General features: G+C 36.8%; 1 protein-coding gene across 2 annotated transcripts; it reads right to left on the bottom strand.

Moving 5' to 3' along the window:
• Window positions 1-850: 850 nt before the first annotated feature.
• LOC106418901 (PI-PLC X domain-containing protein At5g67130) lies at window positions 851-16,759 on the bottom strand. Of its 2 annotated transcripts, XM_013859634.3 has the most exons (9): window positions 16,591-16,746; window positions 16,355-16,441; window positions 16,018-16,140; window positions 15,788-15,925; window positions 2,072-2,170; window positions 1,687-1,990; window positions 1,382-1,605; window positions 1,119-1,205; window positions 851-1,031 (listed from the first exon to the last, which is right to left on the bottom strand). In XM_013859634.3, exons 1-9 carry the CDS (start codon window positions 16,705-16,707, stop codon window positions 1,011-1,013), a joined length of 1,200 nt encoding a protein of 399 aa, XP_013715088.1. In that variant the 5' UTR covers window positions 16,708-16,746; the 3' UTR covers window positions 851-1,010. The 2 variants fall into 2 exon arrangements, with proteins under 2 accessions (XP_013715088.1, XP_022552761.2); XM_022697040.2 differs by lacking the exons at window positions 851-1,031; window positions 1,119-1,205; window positions 1,382-1,605; window positions 1,687-1,990; window positions 2,072-2,170 and adding an exon at window positions 5,787-6,581 and having other exon boundaries at window positions 16,591-16,759.
• Between the last annotated feature and the right edge of the window lie 2,342 nt (window positions 16,760-19,101).

Here is a 19,101-nt window from a genome sequence, read left to right as displayed (position 1 = left end):
AAGGCGGCGATTGGTGGTGACAACGAGATCTGCGGGTTGTCTTCGCGGGTTCCCTCGTTCACCGGTGTCTCCTTTCGGCATAGTAGCACATCCCCGCGCCATGGACAGCCTCTTGGTTGCTTATGGTGGTGCTGCTTTGCTAATAACTTGTTTTGCAGGTCACAGAGCTTCACCGGATCAGGTGCGGCAGTCGTCTCGGACCCGCTTTGTGTGGTCTTGTTCTCGGTCGGGGGTCTTTGGCCTCTCTCTGAGTTTGGTTTTGGCGGTGAAGATACGGTGTACAGTCTGGTTTTACGGAGCGCTCTCCTTGGTTAGTGTCTTCGGCCTTCCTATCTTCATTACGTCTAGAGTTCTCGAGGCTCTGGTATGTTATCTGCCTCTCCTCCTTTCGGTCAATGTGCTTCAAGTCAGTGGAGAGAACAAGCTCAATGAGATCGTCATGAACCAGCTACTCCGGCAATGTCACGAGAAGTAACCGACAACCGAGGAAACGAGGTGAACACCACCTTCCTTGTGGATAACATTAACGGTTGAGAACGGGGATTGACAATCTAAGGATTGCGGAGACGGCTAGCGGAATGCGTCGGGGTGGTGGTTGAGCGAAGCTAGCTGTTTTCTTGTTTGAATTAGATCATTTTGTTCGAATTGGGCTTTTAATCAAAACTTGAATTTCCGTGTTCTCGGGTGGTGAAATAAATATATATATTTAAAAAAAAAAAAGAAGATGATGCATCAATTATCACAAATCCTCTCAACATCTAACATGTATCTATGTTCTTTTATTTATGTTTTGGAGCTGCGTAATTGGATTTACTCAAGCTGTGTGGTTTCTTTTTGTGTGAAAATGAGATTGAGATGATACTTCTCTAATATTTGGCAACTAGTGTAAAAAGAAACAAGTTGAACCATGTGTTATTATAAAATAAAGGGCACACCACGTTAATTTTTTTTTTGTAAATTACCAAAGCCTTTGTTCATGGAAGTTGCCTCCGATGTCTCAGTCTTGCTTACTATCCACACTCTCCATTGGCCTGCAAATTAGATTGTTGATTTTCATTAACTGCAGAATTTACACAACGTTCAGATTTAAAAAAAAAAAAACAAATCAAGAAAACGACCTTGCAAGCTGCAAAATTATCGCAACCGCATATCAAATTGCCGTTTGAAACATCAACAGCTTGCGGAGCTCCTCCACCATCACTTCTCTGAATCAGAGACAAACAAAATGTTACTTAGGGAGTTCATCTAGTCGATAAAATCTTAAATTATCTATTATGGATCTGAGGAACATGGGCTCAATTTCCGTTGGGAGGAGTCTATTCTCTTTAAAAGGACTAATTTAAAATGGTTAAAGAAAAATACTATTATATACTATAAATACCTTGTAGAAATCGACTGCTATGAAGTTAGGCCATCTTTGTCCTGCGGCTTGGTAACATGCCTTGATGGATTCAAGAAGAGGACCAGAGTTTTGTCTACATGCTACTACCAAATCCGGAGCATCTGGAAAATGGTTAACAAGTACAAGAGATTTCGATTTATCGCTCATTGGTGCTGATTGAGCTCTGTTAGGACACGCTCCTACCTTCAATCCTCCATTTCCATCTACGAATATTTTTCAAAACATTAAGATAAATATGTTCATACAATATGTTATGCATTACATATTCATATAGGGACACTCACATTGGTTCTCAACCATGTACTTCCACTGATATGCGATTCCTTCGGTTGCTTCTTTACTTCTATCGGATGTGAAAACTAGCAACCTTTGGTTTTGTTGTATCATGTCGTCAAGCGCTGGCCAGTCCCCTCCATTTTTGGGCATTCTAGTAACTGGAAACATGAACTTTTGTAGCCCTGCCGCATTAAACACTTTTGTGAGGCCCTTGGGAGATTTCACATAGTCTTCTATAATAATCGTTACGACTTCATCCTTGTTATTCTCCAGAAACACTTGTATCTCCCTTAGAACGTTAACCGCTGGTTGCTGCCATTGTACGCACACACAAACAAATCACAAACGTTTTCGTGTAGAATACGTAGAAGAAAATAACGTATAGAAACTTACGAAAGCGGTGAAATTAAAACACATTCCATCGAAAGAGTGACAAAGCCAGATATCGTTTTCAAAGTCGTACATGTCGAGCATAAACCCTCTTACACCGTTCTGCAATAATAATCATCATAACCACACAGAAAATGTTGGATCAATTTAATTAAAGCCAATGGGTTTCCAAATTAATTGAAAAAACGTGTGAATGTTATAAAAGAGATGCTGAAAGCTTATTATTACTCATGACCAGAGGTCTATATTTATACAAGTATTAGACCGTCTTATTTAGACCGTCATAAGAGAAAAGAAAATCATATTCCTAATAGGAATATGAAATAGTACTTATCCTAAATACATATAGAAAAGGATAAACATCAAGTATAGATAAACGTAAACTCTCATTCGCCTAAGTGATTAGCGAATGGGCCGGATGGATAGCTGATGGGCCGGATGGATAGCTGATGGGCCGGACGGTTTGGGCCTGATATGGGTCGATCACCACTTGGTTTATAACACTCCCCCTTGATCGACACATCCGGTTCAGGACTTGTAACATGCTTAATGTTGCCTCATTAAAACCTTTCCAGGAAAATCCAGTGGGACAAAACCATGGATAAGGAAAAAGAGTACAACACATGAACTCCCCCTGACTTGTACCCCCGTGTATGTTCTTCAAGTTGGCGCATGGACAATTTGATAGTTTAGCTTCATGGGCGCCAAGTCTTGAACTGGTCCTTTAATTGGCACGTCACAAACTGATAGATAAATTTCATGGACGTGTGGTTGGTGTAGACATGGTGAAGAAGTCGGCTGACATATCATATGACTGAACTTGTAGTCCTTTGAGCTTCTTGAACGTTGATGTAGGAATAGCTCTTGCCTAATTGTAACTTGAGTTATCTTGTAACTCTCATATCTTCTGGAACTTCATTAAGACATGGTCAAGACGTGCATCTTTGCAGCTGACCACTCTATGTCCTGGTCGGACGGATGGCATTCGACCAGTACTCGGATGGACCTCTAATCTGCGATCAAACTTTATTCGCAAGTCCTCTCATGTCCCACGGATCCTCTAGTCACATGGCTTTGCCATACCGTGGACACTTTAATATATATTGAGTCATCGACCCAAACACATACGAATCACTTGGCTTCTCACGGACATGCCTTCGTCCATTCGGACATACGTCACCCGTATGTGCTAATGGCTTTTCCATTATAGCCGATCTTTCTTCATTGGTCGATCCATGTTGAGTTATAGACCTTGTCTATACTCGTCCATACCCCATGAGTGTCTAAGGTCATATCATTAATAATCATTGCTGCAATGAGTTTTATAATCTCATCAAACTATGGATCTGCAGTCAAATACACTCAAGGACCTTTATACATGGTTATCGATCTTTCTTGCCTTCAGAAATGCCATATCCATTTGCCCTCGACCAAACATACTTCTGGTCACTCTCTTGGACCATTATGGTTTCTTTTTATCCACTGATATAAACATAATGGCTTGTGCTTACATTGCAGTTCCATACTATATCTTATTACTTGAAAAACATCACAGTCCACACTTTCTTTGATGGCATCTCATGACCTACTTGCAGTGCTGATTTATTATAAACACAAGGGATTTCTTTTATAAGAATATATGGACTGATTTGGATTGTTCTTTATCGAACTCCTTCACTAAGTTTTACTTAGTCTTATCATATTCAATGCAGCTGCTTTTGCTTCAGTCCATGAACAGCTTAGGAACAATGATGTTCTTTGAGAACTTATTTTCTCATCTTTCTGGTACCTTTATTTTCTTTATCCAGTGATCAATATACTGCTTACTACATCATTATTTTTTTTTTTCCAGACTTCATCAATTTCGAGTTTGTGTAATAGCATCCACCACATAGGAGCATATTTTCTTATAATCTGTTCCTTTGGTCTCTATGAGTATCCTTGTGTAACAAGCCATTCTTTAAATGATGTAAGTAGTAATTGTGAATGACCTCTTGACTACTTGGTCACGTTCCACATCTCACGATTTTTTTTCCCTCACAAGACCCATTTATCCACGGGTCTATATCATCAGATGGCGTTTCTATATATTTGGCCAATACGCCCATCTCTTCTTTAAACTCTTTAAACCTCACGTTTTCTTTTAATCTGATCTTTATTCTTTATGAGTACTCTTACGTGGGTTCATGATCCTCGCTTTATATCTTTAAACTCAAGTGCTACTTTCTTTTATGAGCTCTCTTATATGTAAATACATCATTGGTGTGAACACTCTTATGTAGTTCCATAGTGTTCCAGACATGATCTAATAGATTTGAGATCTTATTATCCAGGACCTTTACTACCTTGCAGTTTGGCGTCCCAAACTACATGGTTTGGTACCTTAGATGTTTAGCTGGCCAGCTTTATCTCTCTATCTGGACTGGTTTCCTTTGAACTCGGATTTGTATCATTCTATGCACTTTTCATTTCTTTCTAAGGTTTCTTATCTTTTGGAACTTATTGGTCTATCTTGTATAGACACTGTAGCAACTTGATTGTGTCTCTTAGGACATCAAATTCGTGGTGCTAAGTTGGTATGACTTAGTCATTCTTTTCTTTTCGGGTCAATGTGTCTGGCATCTAGTTCTGCTAGCTTTTGTATCATTTGATCACATTCTTTGGACGTCTTAAATCATATTTTCTAGTCCGAGGATCTTGCCAAGACAATGATGGTAAATACCATTCTATTTCTCTTATTCTCTTTTACCAGCTTATTTCTTTCTCCCCCTGATGTTGGATAGTCGGATTCATCAGTCATGCGATCCGTGTACCTGGCCATAATTTGATCACCCATATTTGGCACAAGGTCTCTTAAAAAGCGTGGGAGAAAGACATGTTCCTATCCAACATATATTCCCAATCTTTTCTCATCCTCTTCTGAGGTTCCATCCTAGACGGCACATATGTATGTGGTGGTTTATTCAAAATCTCTTAGGATGGTATATGTCTGGTTTATGAAACGTATTCATTCTGAGATGGGATTATCTATGCTCACTTATATGGTCTGATGCATATTAACCTTATACATGTAAATCCTTGTTTCCCCAAGCATTAGGTAGTGGCCTTTGTAGTATAAAGAATTCGGCCAAGTCTTACTATGGTCATAGACCATGTCACACGGATTTGTAGTATGTTCATGGATCACAGTTTGTCCTCACTCCCCCTCATGGACATACTATAATCACGTGGTACTTGGGACAATAGAGCCTAATGAGTTTCCCTTGTGTACATGTTACACAACGTGAGATTTTATGGGATAACTCTTTGTGCCTTTTGCAATATGTGCATCAATTTTTAAAGACCTGGATGGCTAATCCAGTCATGCCATAAAGTGTATAAAATTTCGTGGGTATACAGGTTACCATGGCTTTTGCCTTTATCATACTGATCCTTGGCATAGTCTAGATCAGTAGAGTATGTAAGTATAGTCTTGACCACTTTCTTATAAGGCTTTAGGCGATTTTCTTATAATCTGAAAGGGACTTTTGTTTCCTTTGCCCATTGGTTCAATGTGGAAAACATTCATGCTCAAGTCTTTATAACTCAATGGGTCTTTTATTGGGTGAATAAATTTGTGCCCCTTTAGGCAATGCCATTGTCTATAATAAACTGACTATCCTTTTATTAAGTTTTCATTGTCATTTATCAATCAAGAAATCATCAAGCAAATCAAACATGATAACTAAAAACAACTCTTATTATTGCTATAATATTGTAAATGACAAGCAAATCAAAGCAAAACATAAAACATAAAATCAGAATGTCGAAATCTCGTTTCTTTAGTCAATGTATAAGCCGGCTTCACAATCCATATATTTCCACACGGCTTCCTTGGATTCCTCCTTATCATTTTTAGCCTCATTGGCTTCAGGAGGTCTCATGTCACTGTTTCGTTGCTCAATGTATCTTTTCTGAAGTTTTTCAAATCTGCTAATGGTATCTATAACTTTCTGCTCTCTTTGCTCAGTTGCCAATAGGCATGACAATAAGTCATTATAGGTGGTGAAATAACCTTATGTGATAACAACAAATCCTTTGGATGGAATGTGGAATAGGTTTTATATAGTAAATCCTCATTTGTTACCACTTCACCACATAGTTCAAGACTATAGGCGATTTTCATCAAAGCATAATTATATTCGTCCACGGATTCAAAATCCTGGAACCTGAGAATCTTCCATTCATTCATGGCTTTTCGCCATAATGCCATTGAGTATCTGGAATTTATTTTTGTCCAAATGTCACAAGGATCCTCAATATTTAAGTACTGATCTCTCAGATCCTCAGTGAGATGATAGCGCATAATTGTTATGGCTCTATGCTTTTCACTTTCAATTGCATTATTGCCATCAATGATACATTTCCCGAGTCCTCTAGACTTCAGAGCAACTGAAGTGTTCATTACCCATTCTAGATAATTATCTCCAGAGAGATTTAGGGCAGCATAATCCGAAGGCTCAAATTTTGACATCTGAAACATATTATTAATCAGTTCAAGATGTAACCGAGTCAATAAAATCAATGCATACGGTTTCACAAGTCTCTCGACCAAACAATTAACTACTCGACCATGGTGCGAGAAAAACAAGTATGTGAGGTCTATATGATGCTTTAGGCCACACGACCTTATAAAATTGTGATGCAACAACCCTAGAGGTCGGATTTTATATCTGAATGCAATCAAAGCATCAATCATAACAACAATCATATTCAGGCCGATTTTTAATCAATGTGAGACCAGGTCAATAATTCTTATGTTTTACTTTTCTTAAAACATTTAGTATGATCAAGCAATCAGAATAATAATGCAAGTATCATCAAATCATATTAGGGTTTCAAGGCCCATTTTTTCGGTTTGATTTTATCAATATCAAGCTTTACAAAAGAATTAAATCAGATCAATCAGTCAATTTTAGCAATTCTCTAGCAATCCTAACAGTAAAAGGAAATTTTCCACCAAGTAGAAAAAGAAATTTTCTACTTTTAGCAAAAAGGAAATTCACAATTCTGGACAGATTATGGTTTTAATCAAAACTAGCAATTTTCCTAATCAGTTCATTTGATATTCAAACAATTAATCACAATATGGAAACTTGTTTATCAATCGATTTATGCAAAAAGAAAAATTAGGGTTTTCAGCAATTTAACAATTTTAAGATCAAATTCGATTCTAAACAGTTTATTTACTCAAACAATCATCAAAGATAATTCAAGGTTTTAATCTAGCAATCTAAACCTCAGATACATCAAAATCAATCAATCAAAACAGTCGGATCAATTTAGGTTTTTGATATTTCAGATTTTCAAAACATCATAAAGGAAACGGATCATATAATTTAGATTTAGGGTTTCAATGCCCTTACTGATCAATCAATTTTCTAGCAATCCTAACAGCCATTGATCTATCAACTTAACAGGAAAACAATCTAACCAAAACTTAGTTCCATATGTTAGGGTTTCTATTATCCTAGATTAGGGTTTTTCAAATTTTAATGGTTCAGATCTTTATCAATCAACCAAATTCAGTGTAGGTTCTTTTAAGTTTCGAGTTTTACCTTTAGAAACTTATGGAGTGTAGATTTGGACCACCAAAGAGAGAAGGAGGCCGCGAGCTGATCATTCTTCGAGTCGGGTTGCGGACGGGCTGCTTGCTTGGTCGAATCACGAACAGGGAATAAGGAGAACGTCTGGTTTACTTGATCACGTCTGGTTTACTTGATCACGTCTAGAAAGAGCTAACTTCAAGAGAGAGAGAGAGCTCGGATTTGGGTTAGGAAAACGATTAGGGTTCCAAAGCAAATCGGTGATGCGTACTGTAGCAGAGCGTGACGGCGCGTCAGTGATCGGATCGACAATCGGTTTACAGCGTCTGATTCATCTCGGCGAGGGCTTCAATTTGATATATTGCTCGTCGTCTGGGTCCTCACGGTTTGGGAGAACGATCTCTTTGAAGTTCCGCCGGAATTAGGGTTTTGTGATATTCGGCTGAGTTTAAGGAATTTCGTGGGGGCTTAGGGTTAGAGGCTATCGTGCTGATAACGTGTTATAAAAGAGATGCTGTGAAAGCTTATTATTACTCATGACCAGAGGTCTATATTTATACAAGTATTAGACCGTCTTATTTAGACCGTCATAAGAGAAAAAGAAATAATATTCCTAATAGGAATAGGAAATAGTGCTTATCCTAAATACATATAGAAAAGGATAAACATCAAGTATAGATAAATGTAAACTCTCATTCGCCTATGTGATTAGCGAATGGGCCGGATGGATAGCTGATGGGCCGGATGGATAGCTGATGGGCCGGACAGTTTGGGCCTGATATGGGTCGATCACCACTTGGTTTATAACATGAATATAATGGCCCATTCAGAGGCCTCTTTGTTAAATGAAGGAGAAGTAGTAAAGTTTCACATCGCTTGTGTGACTAATTTTCAAGCAGTATAAATATGCTCATGTGCTACATGGGTGTAAATCGCTTGGTGAGAGAGAAATGCTTTCCATGCGTGCGCCGTCCGGATGGTCTGGGTTTTGGTGTAGGGCCTCTGGTCCAATGAAGAATTTTTTTTTTTTTGGACCAAGTTAAACTAAACGTTTTGTCATTTAGTAACGTTTTGCCATTTAGTTCGGGAAAAAACAGCATGCAATTTTATTTAAAACGACAAGTAGTTTGTCTAGAAAATAAAAAAACATCATGCATTTTATCCTCTCGAAAGTTTTAAACGAGATAAGAGAGAGTCTTGAGGAAGAATTTTCGGAACTCAACTTCCCTCGATCTCCGCGAGATTCTCGCCCACGTGATGCAGCTGTTGCGGGAAGTGGGTCTTCTCCGTCTCTTTAAATATCGTCTCTCCTCTTTCTTCATTTCTTAACTTTTTCACATCGAAACCAACAGCAAAAATTCTTTAGCGTAAGTCTTAAATACGAGAGTATTTCGTAGAGTTTATAATCCGATAGGGCGATCACCAGTGAAGCGTGATTTGTCAGCTATGGTTGTATCCTGGGACTCGGTATTCGTACAGTTCTGTCTCACTAACGGAGCGAATATTAAGAGTTACGGAAAGAGATTATATCTCGACTCCATGTTCATTAGCGAATACGATTTCTTATCATTCTTGTATTCGCTCTTTACAATCGTTTATTTCCTTAATATATCGCTTTTATTATATCGTTTATTTCAGTCCGGTTATCCGGCTTCTACAATCTTAACTCTAAATCGCTTTCTATCTAAAGCATTTGATCGGATTGAAAAACGGTCTTATGAAACGGTTTAACAAGGATTTGTTAACGTATTTTGGAACGATGTTTGCGATTTGCTCTGTAGCACTTACGCGAAACGTTTCTTACTTATCTCATAACGGTTTGCATTTTGCTCTGTAGCACTACCGCGAAAACGTTTATTGATATACGTTTCTTACTTATCTCATAACGATGTTTGCGATTTGCTATATGCTTATCCGCGAAACGTTTCTTAGATCTTCGGTAAACGGGTTTGCGATTTTCTTATAGCATCTTCCGCAAAACGTTTTAGATACATTATTAATCAAAACGTTCTATACATGAATCATTTTTCATAACCGTTTCCTTAAGCGAGTTTATGAAACACTTTAAGTCTATACAAAACGGTTTCTGCGAACGCTTTTCTAAGCGAGTTTGCAAAACGTTTTTCTAGACTAATATCGATATGGTTTGGTTCAAACACCAAAAATGACCATCGATTTTGAACTATTATTTTCTTAAAAATAATATGTTATGTGTTGAATGGAGTACTGATTCGCCTTCATGTTTTTTCTCTATAGGAAAAAACAATGACGAATGACAACACCCCCGCTGACACCACGAATGTCATCCAGACTCCAATCAACGTTGCAGGAACTGATGCAACTGGCTTGACAACCGCCGGAAACATCACAGCGTCAACCGCTGCAGCAACAACAAGCACTATCCTCTCTGCGGGAAATGCTGCTGATGAAACCACTCGCCGTAGCCTATTTGGTACTGGTCTTTATCAGACGGGTTCAGTTTCAGCAACCGCAAGTGGTCCGGTGGCAGCTCAAACTCCTCCATCTGTCCCTAGCGTGTTCACTCAAGGACTGATGCCAGACAAGTTTGATGGCAAAGGCTTCAAAACGTGGCAGAAGAAGAAGATGTTCTTCCTGACAACGATGAAGCTGGACAAGTTCATCCAGGAGGACAAGTCCCTTATTCCTTACGGGATTGATGATGTTCACAGTCTCGCAACTGTTGACATATGGGTGCACTCCAACTTCATCTGCAAATGTTACATTTTGGGTTGTCTCATTGACCCATTGTACTGTGTCTACTGTGAGATCCCCACGGCGAAAGAGCTATGGAGATCACTGGACAAGAAGTACAGAGGTGAGGACGCTGGCTGCCAGAAGTATGTGGTCTCAAAATTCCACGACTTCAAAATGGTGGATTCAAAACCCATCATAGATCAGGTGGAAGCGCTTCAGCTTATTTGCCATGAAATTGTTTCTGAAGGAATGTCCATGTGCGAGACATTCACAACTCTCAGCTTCATTGAAAAGCTTCCTCCAAGCTATGCGGATTTCAAGAACTATTTGAAGCACAAGAAGAAGAAGATGGGGCTCGAGGATCTCATCATGAGGCTTCAGATGGAATCCAGAAACCGAACTGCTGACAAGGTAACTACTAAGGAGCACATTGTCAACATGACTGAGCACAAAGGCAAAGGAAAGGCACACGCTCATTCTCCTGCCAAGCCTTCCAAAACTACTGCAGCCCTGAAGGCTTCTGGAAAAAAATTCAAGAACAAAGGCATTGAAATCAATGTGAATGCGAATGTGGAGAAGTTCAAGGGGAAGTGTCACTGCTGCCACAAAGTGGGACACAAGACTGCTGAGTGTCGCAGCAAGATTAGAGATGAGAAGCATCAAGCCAATCTCACTGAGGGGGATCTCGTTTCAATGGTGACTGAGGTCAACGTGGTTGAAGGCAGCAACCCCAAGGAATGGTAGTATGTCACATGAGCGACCACCCACATTCATGGGAAACACTGCAGTCTCCAAGATTGAAGGCCGCGACAATGTGGTTTTGAAGATGACATCTGGACGTGAAGTCACTCTGGCGAATGTGAAGCATGTGCCTGACATGAGGAAGAACTTGGTCTCGGGAACCTTGCTCAACAAGAATGGATTTACCACAAGTCTTGAGGCGGACAAGCTCGTGATTAAGAAGAATGAGATGTATTTGGGAAAGGGGTATGTTAAGGATGGACTTGTCAAGATGAATGTAATGACAGTCCCTCCGAAAGTTGTAGCTCCAATTGTTTCAATGAATAAGAATTCATTTGCTTATTTGGTTGAGTCTTTTAATATATGGCATGAAAGATTAGGCCATGTAAACTACGAATCTACACAAAGATTAATGAATTTAAATCTAATTCCTAAATGCAAAACAAGTAAACAAAAATGTGAAGTATGCGTACAGGCTAAGCTCACAAAAACGCCATCACCTCGTGTTGAAAGAACTAACAAACCTCTAATTTTAATTCACACCGACTTATGTGATTTAAAATACATACAAACTAGAGGTGGGAAAAAGTACTTTGTGACCTTCATAGATGACTGCACAAAATATTGTTATGTATACTTGTTACATAGCAAAGATGAAACCTTAGAAAAATTCAAAGAATTTAAACTCGAGGTCGAAAATCAGCTTAAAACAACTATTAAAGTAGTTAGAAGTGACAGAGGACACGAGTATGATGGTCCATTCAATGCATTCTGTAAAGAACATGGAATAATCCATCAAACTACAGCTCCTTACTCACTAGAATCTAATGGAGTTGCTGAACGCAAAAATCGAACTCTAAAAGAGATGAGATGAATGCAATGTTGCAGAAATCTGGGTTACTCCAGAACATGTGGGGGGAAGCGTTGCTTACCACTAATTATATGCTCAACAAAATTCCACACAAAGTAACTGGCAAAACTCCATATGAATTATGGAAAGGTAATTTACCTTATAAATACCTCAAAGTGTGGGGGTGCTTGGCAAAAGTTGCGGTACCGCCACCAAAGAAGGTCACTATTGGACCTAAAACAGTGGATTGCATCTTCATCGGATATGCACATAACAGTAATGCTTATCGATTTCTGGTACACAAATTTGCAATATCAGACATTCATGAAAATACAGTCATGGAATCAAGAAATGCATCTTTATTCGAAAATATTTTTCTATATAAGGAAAAACAAGGTTCAAAACGAACTCAAGAAGAAAGAGACAATGACAAGAACTCAGAAACTGAGACAAACGTCGAGATTTCTATAAATGATATTTCAGAAAATGAAGAAAAAGTTGAACCTCGAAGAAGCAAAGGAGCTCGAAAGAAAAAATCTTTTGGTGAAGATTTCCTAATGGCATTTTTAGTCGAAAATGTTCCAAAAACTTTGGCAGAAGCCATGGCTTCACCAGAAGCTCCATTTTGGAGCGAAGCTGTCAGGACTGAATTTGATTCTATCATGCAAAATTATACATGGTACATAACAGATTTACCACCTGGCTGCAAAGCATTAGGAAATAAATGGATAATGACACGAAAATCTGGTGGAAAATACAAATCTAGACTTGTAGTTCAAGGATTCCGACAAAAGGAAGGCTTTGACTATTTTGATACATATTCTCCAGTAAAGGGAATAACATCAATAAAACTGATGATAGCAATTGCAGCCTTAAGAGACCTAGAAATCCATCAAATGGATGTAAAAACCGATTTTCTAAATGGTGATTTAGAAGAGGAAATTTACATGAAACAATCTGAAGGTTTTGTCGTTCCCGGACAGGAAGACAAAGTATGCCGACTTGTAAAGTAACTTTATGGGCTTAAGCAAGCTCCTAAACAATGGCACGAAAAATTTGACAATACAATGATGTCAAATGGTTTCAAAATAAATGAATGTGACAAATGCATATACTACAAAACTACCAAAACTGCGTATGTTTTGCTATGTCTATATGTAGATGATATGCTCATTATTGGAAGCAATAAAGACATTATCAATCAAACAAAAAACATGCTCAAAGGGACATTTGAGATGAAAGACTTGGGATTAGTAGATGTAATTCTCGGGGTTAAAGTCACAAGAAATTCAAACGGAATTATCTTAACTCAATCTCATTATGCTCAAACAATATTAGAGAGATTTAAAAATTACTCTAATAGTACGGTAAAAACTCCGTTAGATCCCCAAATGCACTTGACAAAGAATTCAGGTGAAGGGGTTTCACAAAACGAGTATGCACGTGTGATCGGAAGTCGATATACAAGTAATCAAGGTAGACCAGATCTAGCGCATGCAGTAAACGTACTTAGTCGATATACAAGTAATCAAGGTCATACACACTGGAAAGGTATAACGAGGGTACTCAATTACTTGCGCTACATCAAAGATTTTGGGCTTCATTATGGTAAAGAACCATCAGTTTTAGAAGAATACAGTGATGCTAACTGGATATCAGATTCTAAAAACTCAAAATCCACAAGTGAATATGTCTTTACACTAGGAGGAGCATCAATATCATGGAAATCTACCAAACAAACAGTTTTAGCCAGATCAACCATGGAATCAGAGTTTATAGCCTTAGACAAAGCAGCAGAAGAAGTTGAATGACTTAGAAATTTTTTGGAAGATATTCCTATGTGGGAGAAACCTGTGCCAGCTATACGCATACATTGTGATAGTCAATCAGCTATAGCTCGAGCTGAGAGTAATCTCTACAATGGTAAATCTCGTCACATCAGAAGACGACATAAAACCATTAGACAACTTATCTCAACTGGTGTAATCACAATAGACTACATCAAATCGGCTGACAACCTAGCGGATCCATTTACTAAAGGTTTGCCACGAGATGTTGTTGCTAAATCATCAAAAGGAATGGGTTTAAAGCCTATAACGAATGAGGATGCTTGATTGCAACCCTACCTATCATGACTGGAGATCCCAAGACGTAGGTTCAAAGGGAAAACAAAATCAAACTGAATCTAACCAAAGCACTTGAGACAAAGTAGTCTCTTCTCAGCTCCTAAGATGATAAAAGTGCTAACAAATGTGAGAAGGATAAGCATAAGTTTTTAATGATTCCATAGCTTCAAAAGCGGAGTATTACTCAATACTTTTCATGGTCAATCACCTAATGAGTGTGAAATGGGGCCGTTTCTAAGAAATTGAATGCAAGGCTATGTTCTCTAAGTTCACTCATGAAAACCAGGAATAGTTCAGGGCCACAATGAACACAATAGAGAACTAAGTTCTACGAGAAAATGAAGCTGCATTATGCATGTTGTTTCGGTCTACACAAAACACCGGTTGGTTCAAGACATCATGTTCACCTTCTGGTAAAGTAAACCCGACAGATATTAACTATGAGTGGTTCAAGGCTTAAAAATGCCACCAACTCAAACACAGCGATTTTTTTGCAAACGCTCTCGATAAGTCTGTCTAGTCTAGTCAGAATTAGAATAAGTATAGTTTTTTAGAGTCTGCATTTAGTCTGCATATGTTTAGAGTCATTTCTATTCATGTAGGAGATTGTTGGATCAATTTAATTAAAGCCAATGGGTTTCCAAATTAATTGAAAAAACGTGTGAATATAAATGGCCCATTCAGAGGCCTCTTTGTTAAATGAAAGAGAAGTAGTAGAGTCCCACATCGCTTGTGTGACTAATTTTCAAGCAGTATAAATATGCTCATGTGCTACATGGGTGTAAACGGCTTGGTGAGAGAGAAAGGCTTCCCACGCGCGCGCTGCCGCCGCCGCCGTTCGGCCGGCTCGGCTCGGCGTGGGCGTGGTCTTCGTCTTGGTCTTGGTCTTGGTTTTGGTGGAGGGCCTCCGACCCAATAAGAATATTCTTTTTAGACCAAGTTAAGCTCAACGTTTTGCCATTTAGTTCGAGAAAAAACAACATGCAATTTTATTTAAAACGACAAGTAGTTTATCTAGAAAATAAAAAAACGTCATGCATTTTATCCTCTCGAAAGGTTTAAACGAGATAAGAGAGAGTCTTGAGGAAGAAGTTTCGGAACTCAACTTCCCTCAATCTCCGCGAGATTCTCCCCCACGTGCAGCAGCTGTTGCGGGAAGTGGATCTTCTCCGTCTCTTTAAATATCGTCTCTCCTCTTCCTTCATTTCTTAACTTTTTCACATCGAAACCAACAGCAAAAATTCCCTTAGCGTAAGTCTTAAATACGAGAGTGTTTCGTAGAGTTTATAGTTCGATAGGGCGATCACGAGTGAAGCGTGATTTGTCTGCCATGGTTGTATCCTGGGACTCGGTATTCGTACAGTTCCGTCTCACTAACAGAGCGAATATTTAGAGTTAAGGAAAGAGATTATATCTCGACTTCATGTTCATTAGCGAATACGATTTCTTATCGTTCTTGTATTCGCTCTTTACAATCGTTTATTTCCTTAACATATCGCTTTTATTATATCGTTTATTTTAGTCCGGTTATCCGGCTTCTACAAAAAAAACATAAACACTGCTTTAGCCAAATCTTGACTACCAGGTCTTCCACACATTTGGTTGATTAATAAGAGATTCACACTTCCCAAGAAAATATTTAAAATGGTTTGTTTACTAAAGTTTGAAACTTTGCAATGAATTTGGAGGGAAGGACTCTTACCGCGAGTTGGCTTGTGACCGAATCTTGTTGATTAGTAGGAGCCAAAATTACAGAACCGGTTTTTGACACTTGCCCCAATCTTGCAAACGAGTTGTGTGTTGTTAACCATGCATACTTGTTGAAAGGCAATCCCTTTACCTTTTTTTATATAAACCAATTGATTTTATCAATATTTAAACGATAACTGGACCATATAAATGATTATAAATTGATAAAAGTGAAGTGTAAACCTTTGAGATGGGGTTGATGGGTTGGGTTCGAGAGCATCTGGGTCTCAAATTATTGTTGGCTAGACATGTTTCACAGTGTAATCCAGCGTCACAGTTGTCGTTTAGTATACATGTTTTTCCTTCCTACGATCCACAACCAAATAAATCAAGAAAAAACTAATTAACGATTATGTTTTTTTTTTTTTTCAAAATCCATTTATCAAATTAAGATCATTACACGACCCATTTCTTAGTTCTTGATGATTAGCAACATGGAGACAAAGATCCTCTGTTTCTTTTGTCGGAACAGAGGACATACACAAAGGGAAGTGTTGTAGATTTGATGAGATTTGTTTACCTGGAGAGCAGAGGAAATCTCAAAAAGGAAAGAGGACTGAATCAGGAGAACGATGAGAAGGAAGACCAACCTTTGCAACATTGTTTCCTTCCACAAAAAGAAATGAAAACCTTAAATTAAAAAAGAAGAGGCAAAGTAGCTACTTCTTCACCACTCTAGTGTTCTTTTGCGTGAAGATTCTTATGAATAGCAAGAAACAAATTAATAAAAGTTGAGAGAACAAAAGGGAAGAATACGCTGAGCATTTTAAGGATAACAAATAGTAAACGGAAGTGCGCGCGTGTGTCGGTGAAAGACTTTATGATAACAAAAGCTGCAAAGGTGGGTGGTTGGTTTGCGCTTTTTTCTTCCATAGCTTCTTTGTTTGATTTATTATTTGTGAAGAAATATATCTCTCATGTTCCTGTTGTTTATGCGCCATATGTATACCAGTGGCCCAGAACTGTCCAGCTGGTGCTGACTCTTTTAAAAAAAAACATTGTGGGTTTCTTCAGTAGGTCTATATTTCCATATTTGGTTATTGAGGATTGTTAATCACAAGAAATAGTCATACTCATACCACACTGATTTGCTCTTTAATTGGGACTAATACGTTTTCCTATAATTGGTTTAATCTTAAGAGTGATTTTTTTTTTAATTTCTATTTTTTGAAAAATAAGTTTCTTCTCCACATTTAAGGCTAGCTAATTGTTCGGACTTGAGTTTGGGAAGACTTATTCGACAAAGCTTCTAACTAATTGAGCAGATTACTAATTTGGTTTAGTTATGGTTATGAATAATGAGCAATGTAAGATCATTTATGAAGTGGAAATGGAGATGCTAAAAGAACAGAATAAAACTTTTAAAATAATAATATAAAATAACTTATTGGTTTTTCTTCTTGCAAATTTTGTAAAAATTACAATAAATATAGTGGGAAGATGTTTTTTCCAAAAAAAAAAATGATAGTGGGAAGTTAATGAAATGGGGTTTATCTCTCGTCTTGACGAAATTAAAAGGCAAATGTTTTCTCGATTAGAAAGTTTGCAACGCAATCACATACCTTATGCTGTACTGGCTCCTCATGGACAATTTATATTCCTTCAAATTCGTTCTATACAAAACCATATTTCTAGGATAACCATATATACTATATATCCCATCTAGAATCAAGATTATCATTTAACCCCTTACAGTGACAATATACAGTATAAAACTTTTAGTATATGGAATTACAGAATGTAAATGCTAAACATAAGAAGGAATTGATGAAATAAATTGAAGGATATGTATGAAAAGTAGAATAAATTATTGATACATTTCTCACTAAATTGGTAATGAAGTATTGTTCTTTGAATTTTGTTTATTTTTGTATAAAACGATGGAAACATCGTTCCATTTCGGTCAATATAAATAGTAAAATTTAGGGGAAATTGTTTTTTAGGTCAAAAAAATGGTAATTATGTCTCATTAGACTAATCTCATACACTTTATGTCTTATTAGGCTAATTATTTTCAAAATGGCAATAATACTCCCCAATTTCAATTATAAATTCAAAATTACAATTAACAAAATATTTGTTAAATATTAAAATATAATAAATAATTAAATAATTAAAATAAAGAACATTAAAAATCCTCAAATAAAAAAGAACCTAAACCTACACTTTATGTCCTACGATTTTTTTTTCTGAAAATTGTTTTTACATATATGGAAACTGAATATTTTTAAAACGATTTTTTATTTTTATTTTTTTCTGAAAAATCGTTTTTTCATATATAGAAACTGAATATTTTCAAAAAGATTTTGTTATTTTTATTTTTTTCTGAAAAATCGTTTTTCATACATGGAAAATGAATATTTTCAAATATTTTCTTCCCATATTTTTCGGAAATGATTATTTTTATCCGTAGAATACAGTAAATATGCAGAACTCTGTTTCTACAGGTTTTTAAATTTATAGTAATGTGTAGATTTTGATTTCTACATGTTTTAGATTTACAGTAAATTTGTAGAACTCATTTTCTACAGGTTTTTAGATTTATAGTAATGCGTAGATTTTGATTTCTACATGTTTTAGATTTATAGTAATATGTAGATTCCGATTTCTACAGATTTTAGAGCGATATGTTAAACGCGAAATGTGTATTCTAAATATTTTTAGAGTACTATTATTTACGTAAATTTTGTATTCTAAACATATTATATTCAATGAAAAAGTGGATTTCGTTTTCTACTTCGTAGACTTCCAATTCTATTTTATGTAGAATATAATTTGAAATTATGATTTAAACATTTTTAAAATTGAAAAAAATACTACTAAGTTTATCTGGTTATTTCATTAGTAGTTATTATTTTTCTAATTTTTTTTTGGTTTGCAAAACTATTTATTTAATTTATTTTTGAAAATACTAAAAAGCATTTGAGGTAAAAGTGGTACAAAATAGGAATTAGCCTAATGGGACATAGTTATCATTTTTTTTGTTTAAAAAAACAATTTTCCCTAAAATTTATTTTATAGAATTCGTGGAATAAAAACTATTTCACACCATTCCACATTTTCTAAAGAAAGTGATAATATGACTTCAACCAGTATTTATACATATAAAAAGATGCATACAATAAATCAAAAATCTAACAGAAAATGTATGCAGTTGAGATTCGATATAACAGGGTGTATACACATGTGATGTGAATGACCCTACCAGTTATGTAAATCATTTGGTTGACATTGCATTATTTATTTACTTTTAATTTAATTCGATGT

The sequence above is a fragment of the Brassica napus genome, chromosome C8, assembly GCF_020379485.1.
Source record: "Brassica napus cultivar Da-Ae chromosome C8, Da-Ae, whole genome shotgun sequence".
In the NCBI taxonomy this organism is placed as follows: Eukaryota; Viridiplantae; Streptophyta; class Magnoliopsida; order Brassicales; family Brassicaceae; genus Brassica; species Brassica napus.
The sequence above is the reverse complement of the archived record's forward strand: the minus strand, read 5'-3'. Positions and strand labels throughout refer to the sequence as shown.